The sequence below is a fragment of the Mobula birostris genome, chromosome 25, assembly GCF_030028105.1.
Source record: "Mobula birostris isolate sMobBir1 chromosome 25, sMobBir1.hap1, whole genome shotgun sequence".
Lineage (NCBI taxonomy): Eukaryota > Metazoa > Chordata > Chondrichthyes > Myliobatiformes > Myliobatidae > Mobula > Mobula birostris.
Genome location: NC_092394.1, coordinates 2,785,454 through 2,813,352, shown reverse-complemented (window position 1 = coordinate 2,813,352; position 27,899 = coordinate 2,785,454). Strand labels below are relative to the sequence as shown.

Genomic DNA, 27,899 nt, shown 5'->3' with positions numbered 1-27,899 from the left:
AATCTGACCTCTAACTTCCCACATCCCTGTCCATAAACCCTAATCTGACCTCTAACCCCCCCCACATTCCTGTCCCTAAACCCTAATCTGACCTCTAACTCCCCCACATCCCTGTCCCTAAACCCTAATCTGACCTCTAACCCCCCCACTCTTACCCAGGTCTGCTCCGTTTAATTGTCCCTTTCTTTTATTGCCTGCTCCTTTCCAATTAGCCAGTCGATGCTGTTTTACCTTCTTCCCACTCCGGCCCTTGCTCCTGTAAACACCCCAGCCAATTAGACCTGGAGATAAATGTAAGGTGTGGGACCCGAGGGGTGACACCTGAAATAGGTGGGACCCAGCGTGAGTGGGCAGGGTGGCAGCAGGGGCAGAGGTCTGGGTTTGCGAATGGGCTCAGGCCCAGCGACTGGCTCTGCCTTGACATCAGAGGCTGGTAGGAAATGCTGCTGCTGTGAGTGGTTGCCAGCTCCATCATGGGAACTAGCCTCCCCAGCATCGGGACATCTTCAAATGCCTCCAATATTCCGGCTCCCCACCCAGGACATGCCCCTTCCCATTGATACCATCAATGAGGAGAAACAGGAGCCTGAAGACCCACGATCACCATTTCTGGAACTTTTCTTCTCCTCGACCATCAGATTTCTAAATGGACAATGAGCATACCTTTATTAGTCCTATTTTACGCCATTTATTTATGTTTTAATTATTGTAATTTAATGAATTTGCACTGTACTGCTGCTGCAAAACAACAAATTTCATATTATATAAGACAATGATAATGAATCTGATTCTGATCTGATGTTAGATCCCGCACAGCAACCAGGGGCACGTATGTCACCCTTGGGTGAGGATTCTGCTGATTAATATGCAAATTTAGTCAACTCCAGTGTAACACTCTCCAGGGGGACATTCCCCACCACCCAGCATCAGCCCCTGCCAGCTTCTATCCATATCTCCAGTCCAGCTAATCTCTGTCACAGGAAATACAAGCAACCTCACAGTGAGACAGGAAATACAGGCAAAGTTACTCATTAACACAGGAAATACAGGCAATTTCATTCTTGAACACAAGAAATAAAGCAATGTTGATCAGCATCACTGGAAGAATAGACAGCCAGTAACAGAAAATACAAGTGCTCTCAGTGAGGTGTCACAGGAAGTACAGGCAATCCCCTGGTTCACAGAAGGTACAGGCGATCCCGCAGTGACACTGCAGTTACAGGCGACCATCGACAGGTGTAGCTTGGGATGCACCTGTCCAGTGATGGGCTGCCTTATCCACAAGACGGTGGTCACTGACTCCACTCTGTGCCCGAGGGAGGGGAGGGGAGGGGAGGGGTTCTCTGCCTGCTTGTGGCTGGTTCCACTGTGGCACGTTGGTCTTCGACACCCCCCACCCACCCTGCTGCAGAAATGGGGATCACTGTACATTGACTTTTAGAAGGCACCAAGGACTGGATGGAGGTGGGTGGTGGGGAGTGACGGGTACTGTAGGGGGTTGGCAGGAGGGTGGGGTGGGGTGGGGTAGGCAGTGTTGGGGGTTGAGGAGTGGGGTAAGAGGTTAGTAGAGAGGGTAGGATATTGGTAGTTGAGGGTGACGTTGTAAAGTAGAATTACATTGGGTGGTAGGGGTGAATGGGCTGATGGGGTGTAGTAGGAGGAGTCGGTGTACTGGGAGGTGAGGGGTCTATTGGGAGGTGGGGGATGACAAATGAGGTGAGGGGGTGTATTGGGAGGTGGGGGTGTATTGGGAGGTGGGAGGTGTATTGGGAAGTGAGGGGTGTATTGGGAAGTGAGGGGTGTAGTGGGAAGTGAGGGGGTGTACTGGGAAGTGAGGGGTGTATTGGGAAGTGAGGGGGTGTATTGGGAAGTGAGGGGGTGTACTGGGAAGTGAGGGGTGTAGTGGGAAGTGAGGGGTGTAGTAGGAAGTGAGGGGGTGTATTGGGAAGTGAGGGTGTATTGGGAGGTGGGGGGTGTATTGGGAGGTGAGGGGGTGTACTGGGAGGTGAGGGGGTGTATTGGGAGGTGGGGGATGACAAAGGAGGTGAGGGGTGTATTGGGAGGTGGGGGTGTATTGGGAGGTGGGGGTGTGGTGGGAGGTGGGGGGTGTATTGGGAAGTGAGGGGTGTAGTGGGAAGTGAGGGGTGTAGTGGGAAGTGAGGGGGTGTACTGGGAAGTGAGGGGTGTATTGGGAAGTGAGGGGTGTAGTGGGAAGTGAGGGGTGTAGTGGGAAGTGAGGGTGTATTGGGAGGTGGGGGTGTATTGGGAAGTGAGGGGGTGTATTGGGAGGTGAGGGGGTGTCATAGGAGGTGAGGGATGTATTGGGATGTGGGGGTGTGGTGGGAGGTGGGGGGTGTATTGGGAAGTGAGGGGGTGTATTGGGAGGTGAGGGGGTGTCATAGGAGGTGGGGGAGGGTGTATTGGGAGGTGGGGGAGGGTGTATTGGGAGGTGGGGGTCGATCCAAGCCCAGCTATCACTTGGGTTCCGGAATGTCTGCAGTATCGAGGGTCTCCTCCAGCTCGCTGGCCTGTCTTTCCAGCGGAATCGGTTTAGGTCGCTTGACGGTGCCGAGGAAGAGCGGGATTCCGGAGACCTCGTCGCGGATCATGAAGAAAAACGGCCGGTTGATATTGCACTGCAGGAGTGAGCGGGTGATGGAGACGCTGGTACCAGCAGCAGCCTGCGCACCCTCCTCCCTCAGCTCCAGCGTGGACTTGTGCTTGATGGAGGACACGATCAGCGGCTGGTCGGAAATCCGGCTCAGGTCAGGGTGGCTGAAGATGCTGCCGAGACCTGCCGAGTGCAGAGGGGACAGAGGCTGAGAGCAGAGCCAACCCCTAGATCCAGATCTAACAGGGAAGCCCACCCCCACGTGGCACCTCACCCTCACCATCACCCCCACCCTCACAACCCACAACCCTAACCCTCACCCCCACCCTCACCCTCAACCCCACCCTCACAACCCACAACCCTAACCCTCACCCCCACTCCCACCCCTACCCTTACAACCCACAACCCCAACCCCTAGATCCAGATCGATCAGGGAAGCCCACCCCCACGTGGCACCTCACCCTCACCCCACCCTCACAACCCACAACCCTAACCCTCACCACCACCTTCACCCCTACCCTCACACCCACCCTCACTCACACCCCCACCCTCACCCCCACCACCCACAACCCTAACCCTCACCCTCACCACCCACAACCCTAACCCTCACCCCCACCCTCACCCCTACCCTCACACCCACCCTCACTCACACCCCCACCCTCACAATCCCAACCCCCACCCTCACACTCACCCCCACCCTCACCCTCAACCCCACCCTCACAACCCACAACCCCAACCCCTAGATCCGGATCGAACAGGGAAGCCCACCCCCACGTGGCACCTCACCCTCACCCCACCCTCACCCTCAACCCCACCCTCACAACCCACAATCCTAACCCTCACCCTCACCCCCACCCTCACAACCCACAACCCTAACCCTCAACCCAACCCCCACCCTCACCCTCATCCTCACAACCCACAACCCTAACCCTCACCCCAACCCCACCCTCACACCGACCCTCACACTCATCCTCACAACCCCTACCCTCACCCGCACCCTCACCCCCACCCTCACCCTCATCCTCACCCCCACCCTCACAACCCTCACTCTCACCCCCACCCTCACCCCCACCCTCACCCTCACCCCCACCCTCACTCCCATCCTCACAACCCCACCCTCACCTTCACACTCACCCTCACCCCCACCCCCACAACCCTCACACCCATTCCCACCCCCACCCAGCACCCTCACCCTCACACCCACCCCCACCCCTACCTCCACCCTCACCTGGCACCCTCACCCTCACACCCACCCTCACCTCCACCCTCACCCTCACACCCTAACCCTCACCCTCACACCCACCCTCACCCCCACCTTCACCCTCACCCTCACACCCACCCTCACCTCCACCCTCACCCTCACCCCCACACCCACCCCCACCCCTACCTCCACCCTCACCCTCACACCCACCCTCACCTTCACCCTCACACCCACCCTCACCCTCACTCCCACCCTCACCACCACCCTCACCCCCACCCTCACCCTCACTGTCACCCCACCCCCATCCTCACCCCCACCCTCACGCTCACACCCTCACTCTCACTCCACCCTCACCTTCTCTCCCACCCTCACCCCCACCATCACCCTCACCTCCACCCTCACCCTCACCCCACCCGTATCCTCACCTTCACACCCCACCCTCACACCCACCCCACCCTCACCCTCACCCCCACCCTCACCTTCTCCCCCACCCTCACACCCACCCTCACCCCCACTATCATCCTCACCTCCACCCCCACCCCCACCCTCACTCTCACCCTCACCACCCTCACCCTCACACTCACCCCCACAACCCTCACCCCACCACCCTCATCCTCACCCCCAGCCCCACAACCCGCAACCCTCACCCTCACTCTCACCCTCACCCACACCCTCACCTTCACACCCACCCCCACCCTCACCCTCACCCCCACCATCACCCTCACCATCACTTCCACCCTCACACCCACACTCTCACCCCCACCCTCACCCTCACACTCTCACCCCCACCCTCACAACCCGCAACCCTCACCCCCACCCCAACCTGCAACCCTCACCCTCACCCCCACCCTCACCCCTACCCTCACCCTCACACCCACCCACCTTCACCCTCACCCCCACCCTCACCCTCACACTCACCCTCACCCCCACAACCCTCACCCCACCACCCTCATCCTCACCCCCGCCCCCGCAACCTGAAACCCTCACCCTCACTCTCACCCTCACCCACACCCTCACCTTCACACCCACCCTCACACCCACCCCACCTTCACCCTCACCCCCACCATCACCCTCACCCCCACTTCCACCCTCACCCTCGCACCCACACTCTCATCCCCACCCTCACCCTCACAACCCTCACTCTCACTCCCGCCCTCACAACCCGCAACCCTCACCCCCACCCCAACCTGCAACCCTCACCCTCACCCCCACCCTCACCCCTACCTTCACCCTCACCCCCACCCCCACAACCCGCAACCCTCACCCGCACCCCCACAACCCTGACTGAGCTTCCCATGTCCAGACCCACCACCACTACCAACATGCCAGAAGCCAGCGGGCACATCTCCAGTAACACACCATAGGAACACTCAGCACACCCACACGACACAGAACCACACAAACTGACTCCAACCACACTCACACATTCACAGACAGTACACTTTCTTCCACTCTCTCTCTCTCTCTCTCTCTCTCTCTCACACACACACGCACATTCACACAGCCTCACATTCACAGTACACTTTCTTCCACTCTCTCTCTCACACGCACACACTCACACACCTTCACACACCCTCACACACACACACATTCACAGTACACTTCCTTCCACTCTCTCTCTCACACACGCACACACTCACACACCTTCACACACCCTCACACACACACACATTCACAGTACACTTTCTTCCACTCTCTCTCACACCCTCACACACCTTCACACACACATTCACAGTACACTTTCTTCCACTCTCTCTCTCACACACACACACACTCACACACCTTCACACACATTCACAGTACACTTTCTTCCACTCTCTCTCTCTCACACACACACTCACACACCCTCACACACACATCTGCACACACACACACTCACACACCTTCACAAACACACACACTCACACACCCTCACACACACACTCACACACCACAAACACACACACTCACACACATACTCACACACCCTCACACACATTCACAGTACACTTTCTCTCTCTTTCACACACACACTGACACACACCCTCACACATGCTCACACATCCTCACACACACATTCACAGTACACTTTCTCTCTCTCTCTCACACACACCCTCACACACACACACACACACACACACTCACACATACTCACACACACACTGATACACACACTCACACACACACACCCTCACACACACAGTACACTTTCTCTCTCTCACACACTCACACACACCCTCACACACACACACATTCACACATCTTCACACACACTTATACACACACTCACACAGTACACACCCTCACACAACCTCAAACACGCACACGCGCGCGCGCACACACACACAGCCAACCAACGGGGAGTGACACTGATGTCAGCGTCACACTGGGGACCAGGAGACAAATGGGTGCTGGGTTAACTCTGGGGCTGGGGTGACAGTGCAGCTGGGGTCATGGGTTAACTCTGGGACTGGAGGTGACAGTGCAACTGGGGTCATGGGTTAACCCTGGGGCTGGGGTGACAGTGCGACTGGGGTCATGGGTTAACTCGGACTGGGGGGTGATAATGCGACTGGGGTCATGGGTTAACTCTGGGACTGGGGGTGACAGTGCGACCGGGGTCATGGGTTAACTCTAGGACTGGGGTCATGGGTTAACTCTGGGACTGTGGGTAAAAGTGCGACTGGGATCATGGGTTAACTCTGGGACTGGGGTCATGGGTAACTCTGGGACTGTGGGTGACAGTGCGACTGGGGTCATGGGTTAACTCGGACTGGGGGGTGATAATGCGACTGGGGTCATGGGTAACATTGGGGCTGGGGTGACAGTGCATCTGGGGTCATGGGTTAACCCTGGGGCTGGGGTGACAGTGCGACTGGGGTCACGGGTAACATTGGGGCTGGAGTGACAGTGCGACTGGGATCATGGGTTAACTCTGGGACTGGGGTCATGGGTAACTCTGGGACTGCGGGTGACAGTGCGACTGGGGTCATGGGTTAACTCTGGGATGGGGTCATGGGTTAACTCTGGGACGGGGGCTGACAGTGCGACTGGGGTCATGGGTAACTCTGGGACTGGAGGTGACAGTGCGACTGGGGTCATGGGTTAACTCGGACTGGGGGGTGACAATGCGACTGGGGTCATGGGCAACATTGGGGCTGGGGTGACAGTGTGACTGGGGTCATGGGTTAACTCTGGGACTGGGGGTGGCAGTGCGACTGGGGTCATGGGTTAACTCTGGGACTGGGGGTGACAGTGCGACCGGGGTCATGGGTTAACTCTAGGACTGGGGTCATGGGTTAACTCTGGGACTGTGGGTAAAAGTGCGACTGGGATCATGGGTTAACTCTGGGACTGGGGTCATGGGTAACTCTGGGACTGTGGGTGACAGTGCGACTGGGGTCATGGGTTAACTCTGGGATGGGGGTCATGGGTTAACTCTGGGACGGGGGCTGACAGTGCGACTGGGGTCATGAGTAACTCTGGGACTGGAGGTGACAGTGCGACTGGGCTCATGGGTTAACTCGGACTGGGGGGTGACAATGCGACTGGGGTCATGGGTAACTCTGGGACTGGAGGTGACAGTGCGACTGGGCTCATGGGTAACATTGGGGCTGGGGTGACAGTGCGACTGGGGTCATGGGTTAACTCTGGGACTGGGGGTGGCAGTGCGACTGGGGTCATGGGTAACATTGGGGCTGGGGTGACAGTGCGACTGGGGTCATGGGTTAACTCTGGGACTGGGGGTGACAGTGCGACCGGGGTCATGGGTTAACTCTGGGACTGGGGGTGACAGTGCAACCGGGGTCATGGGTTAACTCTAGGACTGGGGTCATGGGTAACTCTGGGACAGGGGCTGACAGTGCGACTGGGTTCATGGGTAACTCTGGGACTGGGGTCATGGGTAACTCTGGGATGGGGGCTGACAGTGCGACTGGGGTCATGGGTAACTCTGGGATGGGGGTCATGGGTTAACTCTGGGACTGGGGTCATGGGTAACTCTGGGATGGGGCTGAGTGCGACTGGGGTCATGGGTTAACTTGGGATGGAGGTCATGGGTTAACTCTGGGACTGGGGTCATGGGTAACTCTGGGATGGGGGCTGACAGTGCGACTGGGGTCATGGGTTATCTCTGGGATGGGGGTCATGGGTTAACTCTGGGACTGGGATCATGGGTAACTCTGGGATCGGGGCTGACAGTGCGACTGGGGTCATGGGTAACTCTGGGATGGAGGCTGACAATGCGACTGGGGTCATGGGTAACTCTGGGACTGGGGTCATGGGTAACTCTGGGACGGGGCTGACAGTGCGACTGGGGTCATGGGTAACATTGGAGCTGGGGTGACAGTGCATCTGGGGTCATGGGCTAACCCTGGGGCTGGGGTGACAGTGCGACTGGGGTCATGGGTTAACTCTGGGATGGGGGTCATGGGTTAACTCTGGGACTGGGGTAATGGGTAACTCTGGGACAGGGGCTGACAGTGCGACTGGGGTCATGGGTTAACTCTGGGACTGGGGTCATGGGTAACTCTGGGATGGGGGCTGACAGTGCGACTGGGGTCATGGGTAACTCTGGGATGGGGGTCATGGGTTAACTCTGGGACTGGGGTCATGGGTAACTCTGGGATGGGGGCTGAGTGCGACTGGGGTCATGGGTTAACTTGGGATGGAGGTCATGGGTTAACTCTGGGACTGGGGTCATGGGTAACTCTGGGATGGGGGCTGACAGTGCGACTGGGGTCATGGGTTATCTCTGGGATGGGGGTCATGGGTTAACTCTGGGACTGGGATCATGGGTAACTCTGGGATCGGGGCTGACAGTGCGACTGGGGTCATGGGTAACTCTGGGATGGGGGCTGACAATGCGACTGGGGTCATGGGTAACTCTGGGACTTGAGTCATGGGTAACTCTGGGACGGGGCTGACAGTGAGACTGGGGTCATGGGTAACATTGGAGCTGGGGTGACAGTGCATCTGGGGTCATGGGTTAACCCTGGGGCTGGGGTGACAGTGCGACTGGGGTCATGGGTTAACTCTGGGATGGGGGTCATGGGTTAACTCTGGGACTGGGGTCATGGGTAACTCTGGGACAGGGGCTGACAGTGCGACTGGGGTCATGGGTTAACTCTGGGACTGGGGTCATGGGTAACTCTGGGACTGCGGGTGACAGTGCGACTGGGGTCATGGGTTAACTCTGGGACTGGGGTCATGGGTAACTCTGGGACAGGGGCTGACAGTGCGACTGGGGTCATGGGTAACTCTGGGACGGGGCTGACAGTGCGACTGGGGTCATGGGTAACTCTGGGGCTGGGGTGACAGTGCAACTGGGGTCATGGGTTAACTCTGGGATGGGGGTCATGGGTTAACTCTGGGACAGGGGTTAACTCTGGGACTGGGGTCATGGGTAACTCTGGGACGGGGGCTGACAGTGCAACTGGGGTCATGGGTAACTCTGGGGATTCTGTGACCCTGAGACCTACCGAGATGCTCCAGTATGTTCTTGAGCTCAGTGCCGAAGTCAATGTTGAGTCGGGGCACCCTGACCAGCATGGTCCGCAGCTTGTGAGGTGCCTTGATGTCAGAGAGGTTCAGGTTGTTGACAACATCGTTCAGCCTGCTGCTGTTTTGAGGCTTCACCACAATGAAGCTCATGTTGTGTCTGAATGGAATCCAGATAACCTGACAGAACAAGTCTAATTAGAGACGTACGGAACTCCCTGAATATTCCCAGTGCCCAGTCCCAGGACCACCCATTCCAGCTCTTCACCGTGACTCTCCAGCTGACAGGGAGTTCTCCCGAACACAGAACCTGGCAGGAAAGGGCGTGGGCTCCCCGAATTACACAGGTTCCAACACTCTGCCCTTCTACAACTCTGCTGTCCCGAAAGCACGGGCAGTCACCAATGTACTTAAGACCATAAGACATAGGAGCAGAAGTAGGCCATTCGGCCCATCGAGTCTGCTCCGCCATTCAATCATGGGCTGATCCAATTCTTCCAGTCATCCCCACTCCCCTGTCTTCTCCCCATACCCTTAGATGCCCTGGCTAATCAAGAACCTATCTATCTCTGCCTTAAATGCACCCAATGACTTGGCCTCCACAGCCACTCGTGGCAACGAATTCCACAGATTCACCACCCTCTGAATAAATTGATTTCTCTGCATCTCAGTTCTAAAAGGACGTCCTTGAATCCTGAAGTTGTGCCCTCTTGTCTGATACTCCCCTACCACGGGAAATAACTGCCATATCTAATCCGTTCTGGCTTTCTAACATTCGGAATGTTTCTATGAGATCCCCCCTCATTCTCCTGAACTCCAGGGAATACAGCCCAAGAGCTGCCAGGCGTTCCTCATACGGTAACCCTTTCATTCCTGGAATCATTCTCGTGAATACTTGCTACAGAACAAGGAATATAGAACGATACAGCACAGTACAGGCCTTCAGGCCACAATGTAATTCCGACCTTTTAACCTACTCTAGAATCAATCTCACCCTTCACTCCCACATAGCCTCTTTTCTATCACCCATGTGCCTATCTAGCGTCTCTTAAATGTCCCTAATGTATCTGCCTCTACCCCCACCCTGGCAGTGTGTTCCACACACTCACCACTCTGTGTAAAAAAACCTACCTCTGACATTCCTCCCCCCAGCATACTTTCCTATCACCTTGAAGGGCTCTGTCCAAACTTAGCCTTCATCCCATCACACCCACCATCTCCCTCACTCCCTGCTTATTCACCCCCTAACACCCTCTCCTACACCTGTCCCCTCGCCCCTCCACCCAGTCACCCCTCACTCATCCAACGTGCCCAGTGAAGTGGTCACAATCTGGGCAAAGTTGCCTGGAGAAGCTGGGCGTTGGTACCTTCTCCCAACACAGAGGTGGGGGTGTAGGTGCTCTCTCCACTGGACACCCAAAATCATGGGATTCCGAATGCCACGACAGGTCCTGTGCTCCACAAACAGGGTCTGACACTCCCCGCAGACCGGGGGTTTGATGGGGGAGGGGGGATCACACGATCTGCTGAGGGGAATACACAGACAGGGGAAGTTTATTCAATACAGACGGGGGTGTTCACCTGATCTGTGGACTGAGGACCCACAATCCCAGTGAAGCCACACTCTGGGATTCGGTTCAGCAGTGCCCTTGTCTGGACACGTATGGCTGCGACTCCCCCAGGACCCTCACCTCGTTCTCCAGCTCCTTGTCGTATTGGATGCTGACGGGGTACTTCATGTGTTTCATCATCGGTACTTGCAGCACAGTCCCGTCCCCCAGGAAGAATGAGTCTTGACCCGTGACTTGTGGATCGAACTGGACCTTCCACAGTCCTGTGTGTGGGGACAGAACAGTCACCCTCAATACTCCCCACCCAGCCGTGACCGCGCTGATGGCATTGGAACAGCCAGTCACCCCCAGGTAATTCAGACCCGTTCCCCAGTGACGGCCAGTGTGTGTGTGTGAGAGAGAGAGAGAGAGAGAGTGTGAGTGTGTCTGGGTTACCGGGTGACCCGTTTCCCAGTGACGGTCAGTGTATGTGTGTGAGTGTGTGTGTGTGTGTGTGTGTGTGAGAGTATGTGTATATGAGTGAGTCTGTGAGTGTGTGTGTGTGTGTGTGTGTGTGTGTGTGAGAGAGAGAGAGTGTGAGTGTGTCTGGGTTACCGGGTGACCCGTTTCCCAGTGACGGTCAGTGTATGTGTGTGTGAGTGTGTGTGTGTGTGTGAGAGTATGTGTATATGAGTGAGTCTGTGAGTGTGTGTGTGTGTGTGTGTGTGAGAGAGAGAGAGTGTGAGTGTGTCTGGGTTACCGGGTGACCCGTTTCCCAGTGACGGTCAGTGTATGTGTGTGTGTGAGTGTGTGTGTGTGTGTGTGAGAGTATGTGTATATGAGTGAGTCTGTGAGTGTGTGTGTGTGTGTGTGTGTGAGAAAGAGAGAGTGTGAGTGTGTCTGGGTTACCGGGTGACCCGTTTCCCAGTGACGGTCAGTGTATGTGTGTGTGTGAGAGTATGTGTATATGAGTGAGTCTGTGAGTGTGTGTGTGTGTGTGTGTGTGTGTGTGTGTGTGAGAGTGTGTCTGGGTTACAGGATGACCCATCTCCCAGTGAGAGTCAGTGTATGTGTGTGTGTGAGAGTGTGTGTATCTGTGTGTGTGAGTGAGTCTGTGTGTGTGTGTGTGTGAACAGGTTACAGGGTGACCCGTTTCCCAATGAGGGTCAGTGTGAGTGTGTGTGTGTGTGTGTGTGTGCCTGGGTTACAGGGTGACCCCTCTCCCAGTGAGGGTCAGTGTGTGTGTGGTTACAGGGTGACCCGTTTCCCAGTGAGGGTCAGTGTGTGTGTGGTTACAGGGTGACCTGTTTCCCAGTGAGGGTCAGTGTGTGTGTGAGTTACAGGCTGACCCGTTTCCCAGTGAGGGTCAGTGTGTGTGTGAGTTACAGGGTGACCCGTTTCCCCAGTGAGGGTCAGTGTGTGTGTGAGTTACAGGCTGAACCGTTTCCCAGTGAGGGTCAGTGTGTGTGTGAGTTACAGGCTGACCCGTTTCCCAGTGAGGGTCAGTGTGTGTGTGAGTTACAGGGTGACCCGTTTCCCCAGTGAGGGTCAGTGTGTGTGTGAGTTACAGGGTGACCCTTTTCCCAGTGAGGGTCAGTGTGTGTGTGAGTTACAGGCCGACCCATTCCCTCTCACCATACTGAAGCCTGGGGGCAGTACAGCTCCTCAGATATTTATTGGTGAATCACTGGGTCACTCTGCCGCCTGAACCGAGGGAAGGAAGAATCTAGTCTGGTGTAGAAGTCATGCTTACCTTTAAAGTTTATGGCGTTTATCAAGATCAGATCAGCATTTACAGGAATGGCACTCAGAAAGTTTTTGATTTTGCCACTGGTCATCTGCTCCACCCAACGGTTGATGCTTTTGGTGTCCTCGGAGGGCTGTCCACTCAGCAACTGTGGCTTGGACCTGTAAAACCTCTCCAAACCCATCAAAAAGTCTGGCTTCACACGTAACGCTGCAGAGACCAATAGCTGGCATCAGAGGTGAAACTGGCATGACACACACCACACATTATCAACATCTGTCTGGGCATCTCACACACCAGGCATTACCAACATCTGTCTGGGCACCTCACACTCCAGGCATTACCAACATCTGTCTCAGTATCTTGTACCGGCAACAACACATCTGACCATCACACATATCCGGGCATCACACACAATTGACATGGACACCCATATGGGCTGACATGATGACCCATACCTGGGCATTACCAAGACATCTGGCAAACAAACATCTACTCTCTGGGGTGTACGAACACATGTTTGAGCAATAGCCATTCAACTGAGGCACCCATTTTAAACCCTCTCCCCTCCCTCCCCATTCTCCAACCCCTCCTGTTCTCTTCCCTCTCCCACCTCCATTCTCCTGCCCATCTCCCCCACACCCCCTTCCCCTAGATTGAACCACCCATTTCCACTCTCTATCCAATTCCCCACCCACCCCCATCCCAACAGCCCCACCATTTAACCCTTCCCCAGTACTAACACGACACTCCCCTCCTAATGTGTTAATATTCCTTCCCAGCCCCATCATCAATGGCCTGTTATACCCTCCCCATTCCCGTTGCTCCCCCTGCCATGGCGGAGTGGCCGTTATACACCTCACCCTTCCGTAGATAGATGGTGGAGGCAATGCTGCCAGCTTGACGGTTGAAGGCGGTGACAGCCGTGTGGAGGGTGTGGTGTGAGCAGCTGGGGGAGGCCAAGTGCAGGCTGTTCACCAGATCTCTCTCTGTCTTGTTCGCAGAACCTAGGGCACAGAGTGGGGGTACACAGTCTCAGATGGTGGGCTCTCCTCCCACTATCCCCTCTCCCTCCACATGCCAAGGAAGGCCATTCTTCCCACTGAATCATACTGTCCCACCTCACCAAGGTGCTCCGTGACATCATTCCATAGATGCCCAATATCATGCATCAGTGTTTGGTGTAGAAACTGCACGGTGGCAGACTGGAAGAATGTACAGTGGGCAGTCAAGACAACCCAACACATCACTGGCACCAGTCTACCCCCCGTCATGGCGATATATACAGTACAGTTGACGTTTTGGGCTGAAACCCTTTGGCAGGCCTACAGGACCCTTCCAAGGGTCTCATCCTGAAATGTCGACCGTAGTTTTTTCCGTAGATGCTGCCTGGCCAGCTGGGTTCCTCCGGTATTTTGTGTGTGTGCTGCTCGGATTTCCAGCATCTGCAGATTTTCTCTTGTTTCTTACACCTTACATCCTACAGCCCTTACACCTGTTCTGGTGTCTCAGGAGAAGGGGTAAACTGTCAGACGACTGCCCACTGACAGCTCTACTGCCAACCCCTCTTGAGTTGCCCCATGTACTTCCTTCCCTGTCACTTAATTTCATCCCTATCCCACCCCCCAGTGACAAACCCCTCCCACCGGCCAGCGATACACCATCTCCCTCACCTCCCTGTCCCTGCCAGGCTCCGAGGCTCTCCTGAATTTATCCTCTCCCACCCCTCACTGGCAGTTTGCCTTGGGGGTTGTTCTGTTTGGCAGTTCCTACACTGTTTTCCAAATTGCTAGGATGGTTAAGAAGTCAAATGGTGTGTTCTCCTTTATTAATCGGGGACTGAGATCAAGAGCCACATGGTAACATTGCATCTCTGTAAAACTTCAGTTAGACCACACTTGGAATAATGTGTTTCAGAAGGCCTCTGACAAGGTGCCACACATGAGGCTGCTTACCAACTTAAGAGTCCATGGTATTACAGGAAAGTTACTGGCATGGTTAGAGCATTGGCTGATTGGTAGGAGGCAGCAAGTGGGAATAAAAGGATCCTTTTCTGTCTGGCTGTCAGTGACTAGTGGTGTTCCGCAGGGGTCGGTGTGGGACCACTTCTTTTTATGCTGTATATCAATGATTTAGATGATGGAATAGATGGCTTTGTTGCCAAGTTTGCAGATGATACGAAGATTGGTGGAGGGACAAGTAGTGTTGAGGAAACAGGTAGAATGCAGAGAGACTTAAATGGATTAGGAGAATGGATAAGAAAGTGGCAAATGAAATACAATGTTGGAAAATTCATGGTCATGCACTTTGGTAGTAGAAATAAATGTGCGGACTATTTCCTAAACGGGGAGAAAATCCAACAATCTGAGATGCAAAGGGACTTGAGAGTCCTTCTGCAGAACACCCTGAAGGTTAACGTGCAGGTAGAGTTGGTGGTGAGGAAGGCAAATGCAATGTTAGCATTTATTTCAAGAGGTCTAGAATATAAGAACAGGGATATGACGCTGAAGCTTTATAAGGCACTGGTGAGGCCTCACCTTGAGTATTGTGAACAGTTTTGGGTCCCTCATCTCAGAAAAGATGTGCTGGCATTGGAGAGGGTCCACAGGAGGTTCACAAGGATGATTCCAGGAATGGAAGGGTTATCATACGAGGAACATTTGATGACTCTGGGTCTGTACTCGCTGGAATTCAGAAGGGTGAGGGGGGGATCTCATTGAAACCTTTCAAATGTTGAAAGGCCTAGACAGAGTAGATGTGGAAAGGATGTTTCCCCATGGTGGGAGAGTTTAGGACAAGAGGGCACCCTTTCAAAACAGAGTTGCTGAGAAACTTCTTTAGACAAAGGGTGGTGAATTTGTGGAATTTGTTGCCATGTGCAGCTGTGGAGGCCAGATCGTTGGGTGTATTTAAGGCAGAGATTGATAGATTCTTGACTGGACATGGCATCAAGGGTTATGGGGAGAAGGCCGGGAACTGGGGTTGAGGAGGAGATAAAAAAAAGGATCAGCCATGATTGAATGGTGGAGCAGACTCGATGGGCTGGATGGCCTAATTCTGCTCCTGTGTCTCACGGTCTTGTGGTCATCTCATTATAGGAAGGATGTGGAAGCTTTAGAGAAGGTGCTGATGAGATTGACCAGGATGCTGCCTGGATTAAAGAACATGTCTTATGAGGATAGATTGAGTGAGCCAGGCATTTTCTCTCTGGAGTGAAGGAGGATGAGAGGTGACTTGATAGAGGTGTGCAAGATGATGAGTCACAGATTGAGTGGACAGCCAGAGCCTTTTCTCCAGGATGGAAATGATTAATATGATGGGGCATAATTTTAGGGTGTTTGGAGGGAAGTATACGGTGGGTTTTTTACAGACAGACTGTGAGGCGTGTGCATGGGAGATCATGTCGGGACAGTAGTAGATTAGGGACATTTAAGAGACTCCAAGAGAGGCACATGGATGAAATGGAGAGCTCCGTGGGAGGGAAAGGTCAGGATGATCAGGTCAAAAGGTCGGCACAACATCCCGGGCTGAAGGGCCTGTAGTGTGTTGTGTTCTCTGAGGCGGGACTCGAGCCCCTGTCTCAGGACCAATGGGACAGGCCTCTGGATGTGGGTCTAGTGACAGAACCACTGCCTACACAGGAACACAGAGGACACAGCCAAGGGCAGGACAGTAGGAACACTTCTGTTACCCAGGGTCAGCTGAGCAAGCGCTAGCATGATGCTCAGAGGTGAGATGATCACATTCGGCTTCTTGGTCTCCGTCAGAATTTTCTGGAACATTGTAATGCCAAAGTCACTGACTGCCTTTCCCAGGACCTGCATCGTCTCTGGAGATGTGGCCCCTGCACATTTTTCCTGCAGTTGCTCCTCGCCCTCACTCTGAGGGTCTGGTTCCACATCCACCTCTGACAACGTCTCTCTGGTAGCTGTCGGGTGGACATCTGGATGTCGTGTGACGGTCGGGTCAGTGGCTGGCCCCTGCACCTGCAGGCTGTGAGTTGGGATTTCGACAGGGTAGGAAGCTGAGACCTCTCTGGGTTCAGACGCCAATGTTGTACTCTCACCCTGTGGAAGGTAGAGACACATCCATTCAGAAGATCTAGAATTGTGCAAGGGGGTGAGATAACAAACAGGAAACAATACGGAGACGAGTGGAGTCCCGTTTCCAGCCGGAAGGCAGGGAGGGTACTCCAACCTGTATCTCCCACCCACCAGCCCTGCTCCCTGTTCTCATTCTGGAGCCTACACCCCAGCGTATGACTGTAGACACCCCTACAACAGGAGGGTCAGCATGTGCTGCCAGAGTTACAGTCAGCATTTCTCTGTACTGCCCCCTACCCCCAATTGCCACTGACCAGTTCTGGAGACAGCATCCTCTCACTCAGCCTTCTCACTGACCGGTGCCCGGGCACAGTGACCTTCTCACTGTCTGGTGCCCGGGCACGGTGACCTTCACACTGTCTGGTGCCCGGGCACGGTGACCTTCTCACTGACCGGTGCCTGGGCACGGTGACCTTCTCACTGACCGGTGCCCGGGCACGGTGACCTTCTCACTGACCGATGCCCGGGCACGGTGACCTTCTCACTGACCGATGCCCGGGCACGGTGACCTTCTCACTGACCGGTGTCCGGGCACGGTGACCTTCTCACTGTCTGGTGCCCGGGCACGGTGACCTTCTCGGTGACCGGTGCCCGGGCACAGTGACATTCTCACTGACGGGTGGCCGGGCACGGTGACCTTCTCACCAACCGGTGCCCGGGCACAGTGACATTCTTACTGACCAGTGCCCAGGCACGGTGACCTTCTTACTGACTGGTGCCCATGCACAGTTACCTTGTCACAGACCAGGGCCTGGGCATGGTGACCTTCTCACTGTCCGGTGACCCTTTCACCCAGAGTGAGTGGGGAGTGGGGAGTGGGGTGGGGGTGCAGGGCTGAGGTTTAGTGGGGTCAGTTTTGGGCCCGTCATTCAGAGGGTCCCTGATGCTTGTCTGCATTATGTTCCCGACACTGGGTTCTGTGACCAGTGAAGGGGCTATTCGCGAAGGTGGGGGCCACATCCAGAGCCAGATCCCTGGGAAATCTGTCCCCCTTCCCCAGAGAGGAAACTATGTCACCTCTCCAGCCCAAGGAGGTGGGACTAACAGCAGGTGAATCTGGGGTCAGTGGACCTGGACTGAGGGGAGGAGGAAGGGGGTGTGTTGTGGGGTGGAGTGAATGCTAGGAGGAAGAGGGGAGGTGCAGGAAGGCAGAGGGAGGGAGGGAGGAGAGTATGACGGATAGTGAGGGAGGGGAGGAGAGTGAGAGAGGAGAGTGTGGAAGGAGATGGGGAGAGGGAGAGGGAGGGAGGGAAGGAGGGTGGGAAAGGGGGATAAAGGGAGGGAGGGAGAGGATGAAGGGAGGGATGGGAAGAGAGAGGAGGGGTGCATTGAAAGGAGGGAGCAAGGGGGATGAAGGGAGGGAGGAAGTGAAGTAGTGAGGGGAAGGATGGAGGGAGGGAGGAAGGGAGAGCAGGATGGACAGGGGGAGAGAGACGGAGGGGTGCAGTGAGGGGAGGGAGCGAGGGGGATGAAGGGGGGTAGAAGTGAAGAGGTGTGGGGAGGGAGGGTGGGAAAAGGGATAAAGCGACGTAAGGAGAGGGGGATAAAGGGAGGAAGTGAAGTAGTGAGGGAGCGAAGGGACTGAGGGGGATGAAGTGAAGGTAGGAGTAAAGGGGTGTGGGGAGGGAGGAGAGAGATCGCTGGGATCCGGAGGGGGTACGGAGAGGGGGTGCAGGCAGGAAAATCTGACGGTTTACATCAGCGGTGAACGTCAGGTTGAACAGACACAGGAGGACAGCGACCACACTCCGAGCCTTCATGCCGCTGGCAGTTAGATTTCTGCAAAAGAAAACCGTTGTCGGAGTTCAGACACGGGGCGGCACGCCCCCCCCGCTCCCTCTCCCCTCTCCTCCATCCATTCCCCTTCCCTCTCCCTCCCACCCTCCCCGCACCCCGTCTTCCTTTCCCTCTCCCTCCCTCCTTCCTGTGCCCCTCTACCCCTGGCTCCTTCCCCGGCAGCTTGGCAGACCCTCCCCTCCCCTCACACTCTGTCTGTCCTGCACCCAGCCGGTGCCTGGAGCCAATGGGACACAGATAAGGACACGGGTCCCCTGTGCCTCATCATCAACACTGTGTAGCAATGACCTGTGGCCACCAGCGGGGGTGGCGACCTGCGGCGCTGCACACCTGCCACGTAGGGAGGTAACGGGGGAGCTCACCGAGGGCTTTAAGGACAGAGGAAAGAGAGAGAGAGGGGACTGAAGAGGGAATGTGTCAGGGTCAGGATAAAGACAAAGATGTGTTTTATTTGTTACACGTACATCAAAATAAGTTGTTTGTGTCAATAACCAACACAGTCCGAGGATGCACTGGGGGCAGCCCACAAGCATCTCCGTGCTTCTGGCACCAACGTAGCAAGCCCACAACTCACTGACCGTCACCCGCACATCTATGGAATGTGGGAGGAAACCAGAGCACCCGGAGGAAACCCAGTCGGTCAGTGGGAGAATGTGCAAACTCCCCGCAGACAGTGATGGGAACCGAGCCCCGCCGCAGGCACTGTAAGATGTTACTAACAGCTGCGTCATGTGGAATGAAAGGAGCCGAGATGGGAGATGGGGTTCCGATGGGGCTTTGGAGCCGGAGCAGGGCTCTCTGAGGGACTTGGGCTGGGGCGGTGCTGGACAGGGAAGCAGGCGGGGTCAGCTGGGTCCTGAGCAGAGGGGCTCAGGCGTGTCCGGGGTGATGGAGGGGTGGTTTGTGCTGCAGCAATTCAGCAGCTCAAGCTGCATCTGAGGAGGGAAGTGGGTATTTGGCAAGAGGGGTAGTACTGAGGGAGGCTTTCCTCACCCTTGAAATTAACTCGAATATTCACACAGTGGACACTGTATCACGTATCTTCTATACCTAATAAAGTGGCCACTGATTGTATGTTTGTTATCTTCTGCTGCTGTAGCCCGTCCACTTCAAGGTTCAATGTGCTGTGCATTCAGAGATGCTCTTCTGCACATCACTGTTGTAACGTGTGGTTATTTGAGTCACTGTCACCTTCCTGTCAGCTTGAACCAGTCTGGTCTTTCACCTCTGACCCCTCTCATTAACAAGGTGTTTCTGCCCACAGAACGGCCGCTCACTGGATGTATTTTTTGTTTTTTGTTTTTCACAGCATTCTCTGTAAACTCTAGAGACTGCTGTGCATGAAAATCCCGGGAGATCATCAGTTTCTGGGATACTCAAACCACCCTGTCTGGCACCAACAATTATTCCATGATCAAAGTCATTTGGATCACATTTCGTCCTCATTCTGATGTTTGGGCTGAAGAACAGCTGAACCTCTTGGCCATATCTGCATGCCTTTAATGCATGGAATTCCTGTAACATGATTGGCTGATTAGATATTTGCACCTGCATGCAGGTGTACAGGGGTTCCTAATAAACTGGCCACAGAGTGTACTTTCATTGAACACCTTGAAAAATCTCTTTGAAAGTTTTACACTGTTCCACAACTGTCTTACCATATAGCCTGTGTTCCCAGACTACACTAACCAGTTCCTCCCTCATCCCATTATAGTCTCTTTTGTTTTGGCAAAATACAATGGATTTACATGAAACTATTGCACTCTCCATTTGTATGAGAAATTCAACCATACTCTCATCTTGCTTTCCAAGAGGATTCCTAACTGCACGACTGTTAATTTTACCTGTCTCATTGCACAGGACCAGACCTGAGATAACATATTCCCCAGCAGGTTCAGTAACATGCTGTTCAAGGAGGCAATTGTGGATACATTCCATGAAGTCCTCCTCAAGCCATGCTTCGCCCAACTGGTTTCACCAAATCAATGTGCAAGTTAAAGCACCCCGTGATAACTCCCGTTCCATTTGAACATAGAAACATAGAAAATAGGTGCAGGAGTAGGCCATTCGGCCCTTCGAGCCTGCACCGCCATTTATTATGATCATGGCTGATCATCCAACTCAGAACCCTGCACCAGCCTTCCCTCCATACCCCCTGATCCCCGTAGCCACAAGGGCCATATCTAACTCCCTCTTAAATATAGCCAATGAACTGGCCTCAACTGTTTCCTGTGGCAGAGAATTCCACAGATTCACCACTCTCTGTGTGAAGAAGTTTTTCCCAATCTCGGTCCTAAAAGGCTTCCCCTTTATCCTCAAACTGTGGCCCCTCGTTCTGGACTTCCCCAACATCGGAAACAATCTTCCTGCATCTAGCCTGTCCAATCCCTTTAGGATTTTATACGTTTCAATCAGATCCCCCCTCAATCTTCTAAATTCCAACGGGTACAAGCCCAGTTCATCCAATCTTTCTTCATATGAAAGTCCTGCCATCCCAGGAATCAATCTGGTGAACCTTCTTTGTACTCCCTCTATAGCAAGGATGTCTTTCCTCAAATTAGGGGACCAAAACTGCACACAATACTCCAGGTGTAGTCTCACCAAGGCCTTGTACAACTGCAGTAGTACCTCCCTGCTCCTGTACTCGAATCCTCTCGCTATAAATGCCAGCATACCATTCGCCTTTTTCACCGCCTGCTGTACCTGCATGCCCACTTTCAATGACTGGTGTATAATGACACCCAGGTCTCGTTGCACCTCCCCTTTTCCTAATCGGCCACCATTCAGATAATAATCTGTTTTCCTATTTTTGCCACCAAAGTGGATAACTTCACATTTATCCACATTAAATTGCATCTGCCATGAATTTGCCCACTCACCCAACCTATCCAAGTCACCCTGCATCCTCCTCACAGCTAACACTGCCGCCCAGCTTCGTGTCATCCGCAAACTTGGAGATGCTGCATTTAATTCCCTCATCTAAGATATTAATATATATTGTAAACAACTGGGGTCCCAGCACTGAGCCTTGTGGTACCCCACTAGTCACTGCCTGCCATTCTGAAAAGGTCCCGTTTATTCCCACTCTTTGCTTCCTGTCTGCTAACCAGTTCTCCACCCACACCAATACCTTACCCCCAATACCGTGTGCTTTAAGTTTGCACACTAATCTCCTGTGTGGGACCTTGTCAAAAGCCTTTTGAAAATCCAAATATACCACATCCACTGGTTCTCCCCTATCCACTCTACTAGTTACATCCTCAAAAAATTCTATGAGACTCCTCAGACATGATTTTCCTTTCACAAATCCATGCTGACTTTGTCCGATGATTTCACCGCTTTCCAAATGTGCTGTTATCACATCTTTGATAACTGACTCCAGCAGTTTCCCCACCACCGACGTTAAGCTAACCGGTCTATAATTCCCCGGTTTCTCTCTCCCTCCTTTTTTAAAAAGTGGGGTTACATTAGCCACCCTCCAATCCTCAGGAACTAGTCCAGAATCTAACGAGTTTTGAAAAATTATCACTAATGCATCCACTATTTCTTGGGCTACTTCCTTAAGCACTCTGGGATGCAGACCATCTGGCCCTGGGGATTTATCTGCCTTTAATCCCTTCAATTTACCCAACACCACTTCCCTACTAACATGCATTTCGCTCAGTTCCTCCATCTCACTGGACCCTCTGTCCCCTACTATTTCTGGAAGATTATTTATGTCCTCCTTAGTGAAGACAGAACCAAAGTAATTATTCAATTGGTCTGCCATGTCCTTGCTCCCCATAATCAATTCACCTGTTTCTGTCTGTAGGGGACCTACATTTGTCTTTACCGGTCTTTTCCTTTTTACATATCTATAAAAACTTTTACAGTCAGTTTTTATGTTCCCTGCCAGTTTTCTCTCATAATCTTTTTTCCCCTTCCTAATTAAGCCCTTTGCCCTCCTCTGCTGAACTCTGAATTTCTCCCAGTCCTCAGGTGAGCCACTTTTTCTGGCTAACATGCATCGGGTATTTCTTGTTTTATAATCCACAGCACTGTAAGGCCATCACTGGGTGGCCTGTAGACATCACCCACCCGTGAATTTTCCCCCCTTCAGTCACCAGTGAATTCCCTCTTCAGTCACCAGTGAATTCCCTCTTCACCCACCAGTGAATTCCCCCCTTCAGTCACCAGTGATTTCCCTCTTCAGTCACCAGTGATTTCCCTCTTCAGACACCAGTGAATTGCCCCCTTCAGTCACCAGTGAATTGCCCCTTTCAGTCACCAGTGAATTCCCTCTTCACCCACCAGTGAATTCCCCCCTTCAGTCACCAGTGAATTCCCCCCTTCAATCACCAGTGATTTCCCTCTTCAGTCACCAGTGATTTCCCTCTTCAGACACCAGTGAATTTTCCCCCTTCAGTCACCAGTGAGTTTCCCCTTCACCCACCAGTCAATTTTTCCCTTCACCCACCAGTGAGTTTTCCCCTTCACCTACCAGTGTGTGTGTATGTGTCGGTGATGTGCATGGTGTATGTGTGCGCCTGCGTGTCTGTGTGTGGTGTGTGTGTGTGGGGGGGTGTATGCATGGTGTGTGTGTCTGGGTGTCAGTGTGTGTGTGTGTGTGGGGGTGTGTGGTGTGTGTGTCTGTATGTGTGTGTGTTTGTGTCATCTGTGTGTGTGTTGTGTGTGTATGTATGGTGTGTGAGTGTCTGGGTGTGTGTGTGTGTGTGTGTGTGTGAGAGGTGTGTGTGCGCACGCGTGTGGTGTGTGTATATCAAGTCAAGTCGCTTTTATTGTCACTTCAACCATAACTGCGGGTACAGTACACAGTAAAAACCAAGCAACATTCCTCCAGGACCATGGTGCTACATGAAACAACACAAAACTATACTAGACTTCAGGCCTACAGGGGACTACATAAAGTGCACAAAACAGTGCAAGACAGTACAATAAATAAACAAGACAATAGGCACAGTAAAGGACAAATTACAATAATAAATGATGTAAATGTAAACAATGTTTTAGCAGGAATTGAGAAAGAAATGAGCAAAAATTGCAAAAGGGAGCAGAGTGGCGTTGAGTGTGTGTAGGTTGGTGTCAGTCCAGGCTATGAGTATTGAGGAGTCTTTTGGCTTGGGGGAAGAAACTGTTACATAGGCTGGTTGTGAGAGCCTGAATGCTTCGTGCCCTTTGCCAGATGGCAGGAGGGAGAAGAGTTTGCATGAGGGGTGCATGGGGTCCTTCATAATGCTGTTTACTTTACGGATGCAGTGTGTGGTGTAAATGGCGGGAAGAGAGACCCCGATGATCTCAGCTGACCTCACCATCCGCTGCAGGGTCTTGCGATCAGAGGTGGTGCAATTTCCGAACCAGGCAGTGATGCAGCTGCTCAGGATGCTCTCAATACAACCTCTGTAGAATGTGGAGAGGTTGGGGGGTGGGAGATGGACTTTTCTCAGCCTTCACAGAAAGTAGAGACGCTGCTGGGCTTTCTTTGCTATGGAGCTGGTGTTGAGGGACCAGGTGAGATTCTCTGCCAGGTGAACACCAAGAAATTTGGTGCTCTTAACGATCTCTACGGAGGAGTCGTCGATGTTCAGCGGAGAGTGGTCGCTCCATGTCCTCCTGAAATCAACAACCATCTCTTTTGTTTTGTTCACATTCAGAGGCAGGTTGTTGGCTCTGCACCAGTCCGTTAACTGCTGCACCCCCTCTCTGTACGCTGACTTATCGTTCTTGCTGATGAGACCCACCATAGTCGTGTCATCAGCGAACTTGACGATGTGGTTCGAGCTGTGTGTTGCAGCACAGTCGTGGGTCAGCAGAGTGAACAGCAGTGGACTGAGCACACAGCCCTGGGGGGAACCCCATGCTCAGAGTGATGGTGTTGGAGATGCTGCTTCCAATCCGGACTGACTGGGGTCTCCCAGTCAGGAAGTCTAGGATCCAGTTGCAGAGGGAGGTGTTCAGGCCCAGTAGGCTCAGCTTTCCAATCAGTTTCTGAGAAATGATTGTGTTGAATGCTGAACTGAAGTCTATGAAGTGTCCTTTTTGTTCAGGTGGGTTGGGGCCAGACGGAGGGTGATGGCAATGGCATCGTCTGGTGAACGGTTGGGACGGTACGCGAACTGCAGGGGGTCCAGTGAGGGGGGCAGCAGGGTCTTGATGTGCCTCACGACGAGCCTCTCGAAACACTTCATGGTGATGGATGTGAGAGCAACGGGACGGTAGTCGTTGAGGCAGGACACTGAAGACTTCTTCGGCACGGGGTCGATGGCGGCGGCCTTGAAGCATATAGGAACGACGGCGCTGCTCAGGGAGATGTTGAAGGTGTCAGTGAGAACCTCTGCTAGCTGGTCTGCACATCCTCTAAGCACACTGCCAGGAATACTGTCTGGTCCAGCAGCCTTCCGTGGGTTGACCCTGCACAGGGTTCTCCTCACATTGGCCACAGTAAGATACAGCACCTGGTCATCGGGAGGAGGAGTTGTCTTCCTCACATCTGGGAGGGAGGCATCACCAGCACAGGCAGGTGGTGTTACCTTGTAGTTGGTGATGTCCTGAATGCCCTTCCACATGTGCCGCTGTCCTGGAAGTGGCTGTGGATTCGCTGGGCATGTGCACGCTTTGCCTCTCCGATGGCCCGGGACAGTTTGGCCCTCGCTGTTGTTAGGGCTGCCTTGTCACCTGCTCTGATGGCGGAGTCACGGGTCCTCAGCAGCGCACGCACCTCCACGGTCATCCATGTCGGGTGTATGTCTCTATGTGTGTGTGAGTGTCTATGTGTGTGTGTGTTTGAGTATGTGGTGTGTGTGTGTGTGTGTGTGTGTGTGTGTGTGTGTGTGTGTGTGTGTGTGTATGTGTTACTCTGCATTTCCAGCATCTGTAGAGTCTGCTGTGTTTCGGATCACCACCCTGCGACCGGATTTCTTTATTGGTCATTAAATCATATTCCTTTGTACTGATTCATGCCACAGGTTCACTCGCTGACCTTGTTTCGTATAGTCCGGGCATTCAGATAAAGTGCCTTACACACACTGTCCTTTTGGAACCTGGCAATCTTTGTGTACTTTGCGTTTGATTTTTCTGTACTGGACTCGGGACTTCTCCCTTTCCCTTTGGTCTCTGCCCTGCTTCCCTCTCTATCTGCCTGGACCCCCCCCCACCCCCCCGCCACATATTAGTTTAAACCCTCCCCAACAGCACTGGCTAACTATCCCCCAAAGAACATTGACCCCATAGCCGGTTCCAATGGCCTAGGAATCTGTACTCCTCCTTCCTGCACCCACATTTTCCTCTTCCTAACGAGCACACGCGAGATTCTGCAGATGCTGGAAATCCAGAGCAACACACACACAGACTGCTGGAAGAACTCAGCAGGTCGGGCAGCGTCTATGGAGAGGAATAAACAGTCAGCATTTCATCAGGACTGAACAGGAAGGAGGCAGAAGCCCGATTTGCTTGTGGTGCAATCCTGCGGTTTTATCTTTGAAGTCCGACTTTGTAATTCATTTCCTAGCTCGGTAAATACAACTTGTTGGATCTCCTCCGGCTTTGCCCCTGTACTGCTGGGACCCACATTCACCACGACTGCCGGATGTTCACCTTCCCTTCCAGAATGCCCTGCTGCGGTCACCTTAAGACATCCCGGACCCGAGCAGCTGGGAGGCCAGACACGAACTGGGAGTCCCGTTTTCCGCCACAGAAGCTCCTGTCTATTCCCCTGATTATGGAGTCCCCTCCCACGATAGAACCCCCTTGTTCCTTGCTCCCCTGTGTAGCAGGGCCGCTCAGACGGCCGTGACGCTGGTCACTGCCGCCTTCACCTGCCGAGCCATCTCCCCCGAGGGGGATGACTGCAGGGGTCTCACGAACTGCCTTCCCGTTCTGTTCTCCGTTGGTCACTCATCCCCCGCCTTTTCTCAAGCCCTAGCAGTGACCCACTCGCCACTCGATCAGAACATCGCGTTGCCCCACTTTACCCCATGGGGGCACCCTCTGAGGGGAGGGGAGGGGTGCTGATGTCTGCACCATCACCCCGAACCCACCCGAGCCAGCACGCACCCCACCCTCGACAGCAGCTTTTAGTTGGAAGGAGCCAGTGTCCACTCTAACGTCCTCCCTCCGAACCACATTTCACCCTCACTCCCTCATTTCTGTAGGTCGGGGGAAGGTCAATACGCACCCTAATACTCACCCCACCCACACGTCCCCCTTCTCCCACCCCTGAACAATTCTAGCACTGGAACAGCGGACGCCGCACAAGAAAAGCCGAGCGGTCCCCCCCCCCCCCCCCGGGTGCACCTACCTCTGTCCCACAGCGCGTCCCGTGCCCACGTTGGCCCAACCGGAGATAGGCGGCGTGGCCCAACAGTCAGTCAGTGGCCGGAACCGCACTTATCTGCAGCCTCGCTGGATAAACATTGAGACATGTCCTGTTAAACATTTGCCTGAGTCCTCATTTCATTTCACCAGTAAACATCCGATCAGCTTAACCGTCACCGGCATATGTCGTGAAATATGTTGTTTGCGACAGCGGTGCATTGCGATGTATATTAAAAAATAAATGACAACAAGAAATAGACACAACAAATCAAATTAGTGGTGCAAAAATAGAGAAAAGAAAGAGAAAAATAGTGAAGACGGTTCTTTGTTCATTCAGAAATCTTTCTTTTTAAATCTTTTTATGAATTATTATTGAAAATCAACAACAGAGAAAAATACATCAAAATAATCAAGACAACATATCCATATGTTAAATAAAAGTTAAACTATCAACCAAGCTTAAAAGTATATCAATAATAATTTTAAAAAAGCAAAATGTTAAAGCTTTTTTTTAATGGAAAAAAGAAAAAAAGAAAAAAAGAACCCCTACTAGAAATCTGATGGCGACGGGTCGAAGCTGTTCCTGAAACACTGAGTGTGCCTCAGGGTCCTGTCCTGGGTGGAGGGACCCTCAATGCTGGATGCCGCCCTTTTGAGACATCGCCTCTCGATGCCGGGGAGGCCGGTGACCATGATGGAGCTGGCTGAGTTTACAACTTTCTGCAGCTTTTTCCGACCCGGTGCAGTGACCCCTCCACACCAGACAGTGATACAACCAGTTACAGTGCTCTCCGCGGTACTTCTGTGGAGATTTGCTGGCGTCTTTAATGATACACCAAATCTCCACAAACTCCTAACGAAATACAGCCGTTGTCCTGTTTTCTTTGTAATTGCATCGGTAGGTGGGGCCCGGGATAATGACAGAGATGCTGACACTTCTCCCCCTTTCCACTGCTGACCCTACGATAAGGACTTGTGTGTCTGTGTTTCCTCCACCTCACCTTCCTGAAGTCCACAGTCAATTCCATGGTCTTAGTGACATTGAGCACAAGGTTGAGTGCTCTGAGATTCCGAGCCGAGCGCCGCTCAGCGTGACCGAGCT

General features: G+C 53.4%; 1 protein-coding gene across 2 annotated transcripts; it reads right to left on the bottom strand.

Moving 5' to 3' along the window:
• Window positions 1-677: 677 nt before the first annotated feature.
• serpinf2b (serpin peptidase inhibitor, clade F (alpha-2 antiplasmin, pigment epithelium derived factor), member 2b) lies at window positions 678-27,899 on the bottom strand. Of its 2 annotated transcripts, none has more exons than XM_072242848.1 (9): window positions 27,799-27,899; window positions 26,781-26,884; window positions 18,388-18,469; window positions 16,279-16,654; window positions 13,451-13,594; window positions 12,594-12,797; window positions 10,982-11,124; window positions 9,272-9,470; window positions 678-2,794 (listed from the first exon to the last, which is right to left on the bottom strand). In XM_072242848.1, the coding sequence occupies exons 3-9, from the start codon at window positions 18,448-18,450 to the stop codon at window positions 2,475-2,477; spliced, it is 1,449 nt and encodes a 482-aa protein (XP_072098949.1). In that variant the 5' UTR covers window positions 18,451-18,469; window positions 26,781-26,884; window positions 27,799-27,899; the 3' UTR covers window positions 678-2,474. The 2 variants fall into 2 exon arrangements, with proteins under 2 accessions (XP_072098949.1, XP_072098950.1); XM_072242849.1 differs by lacking the exon at window positions 27,799-27,899 and adding an exon at window positions 27,348-27,747.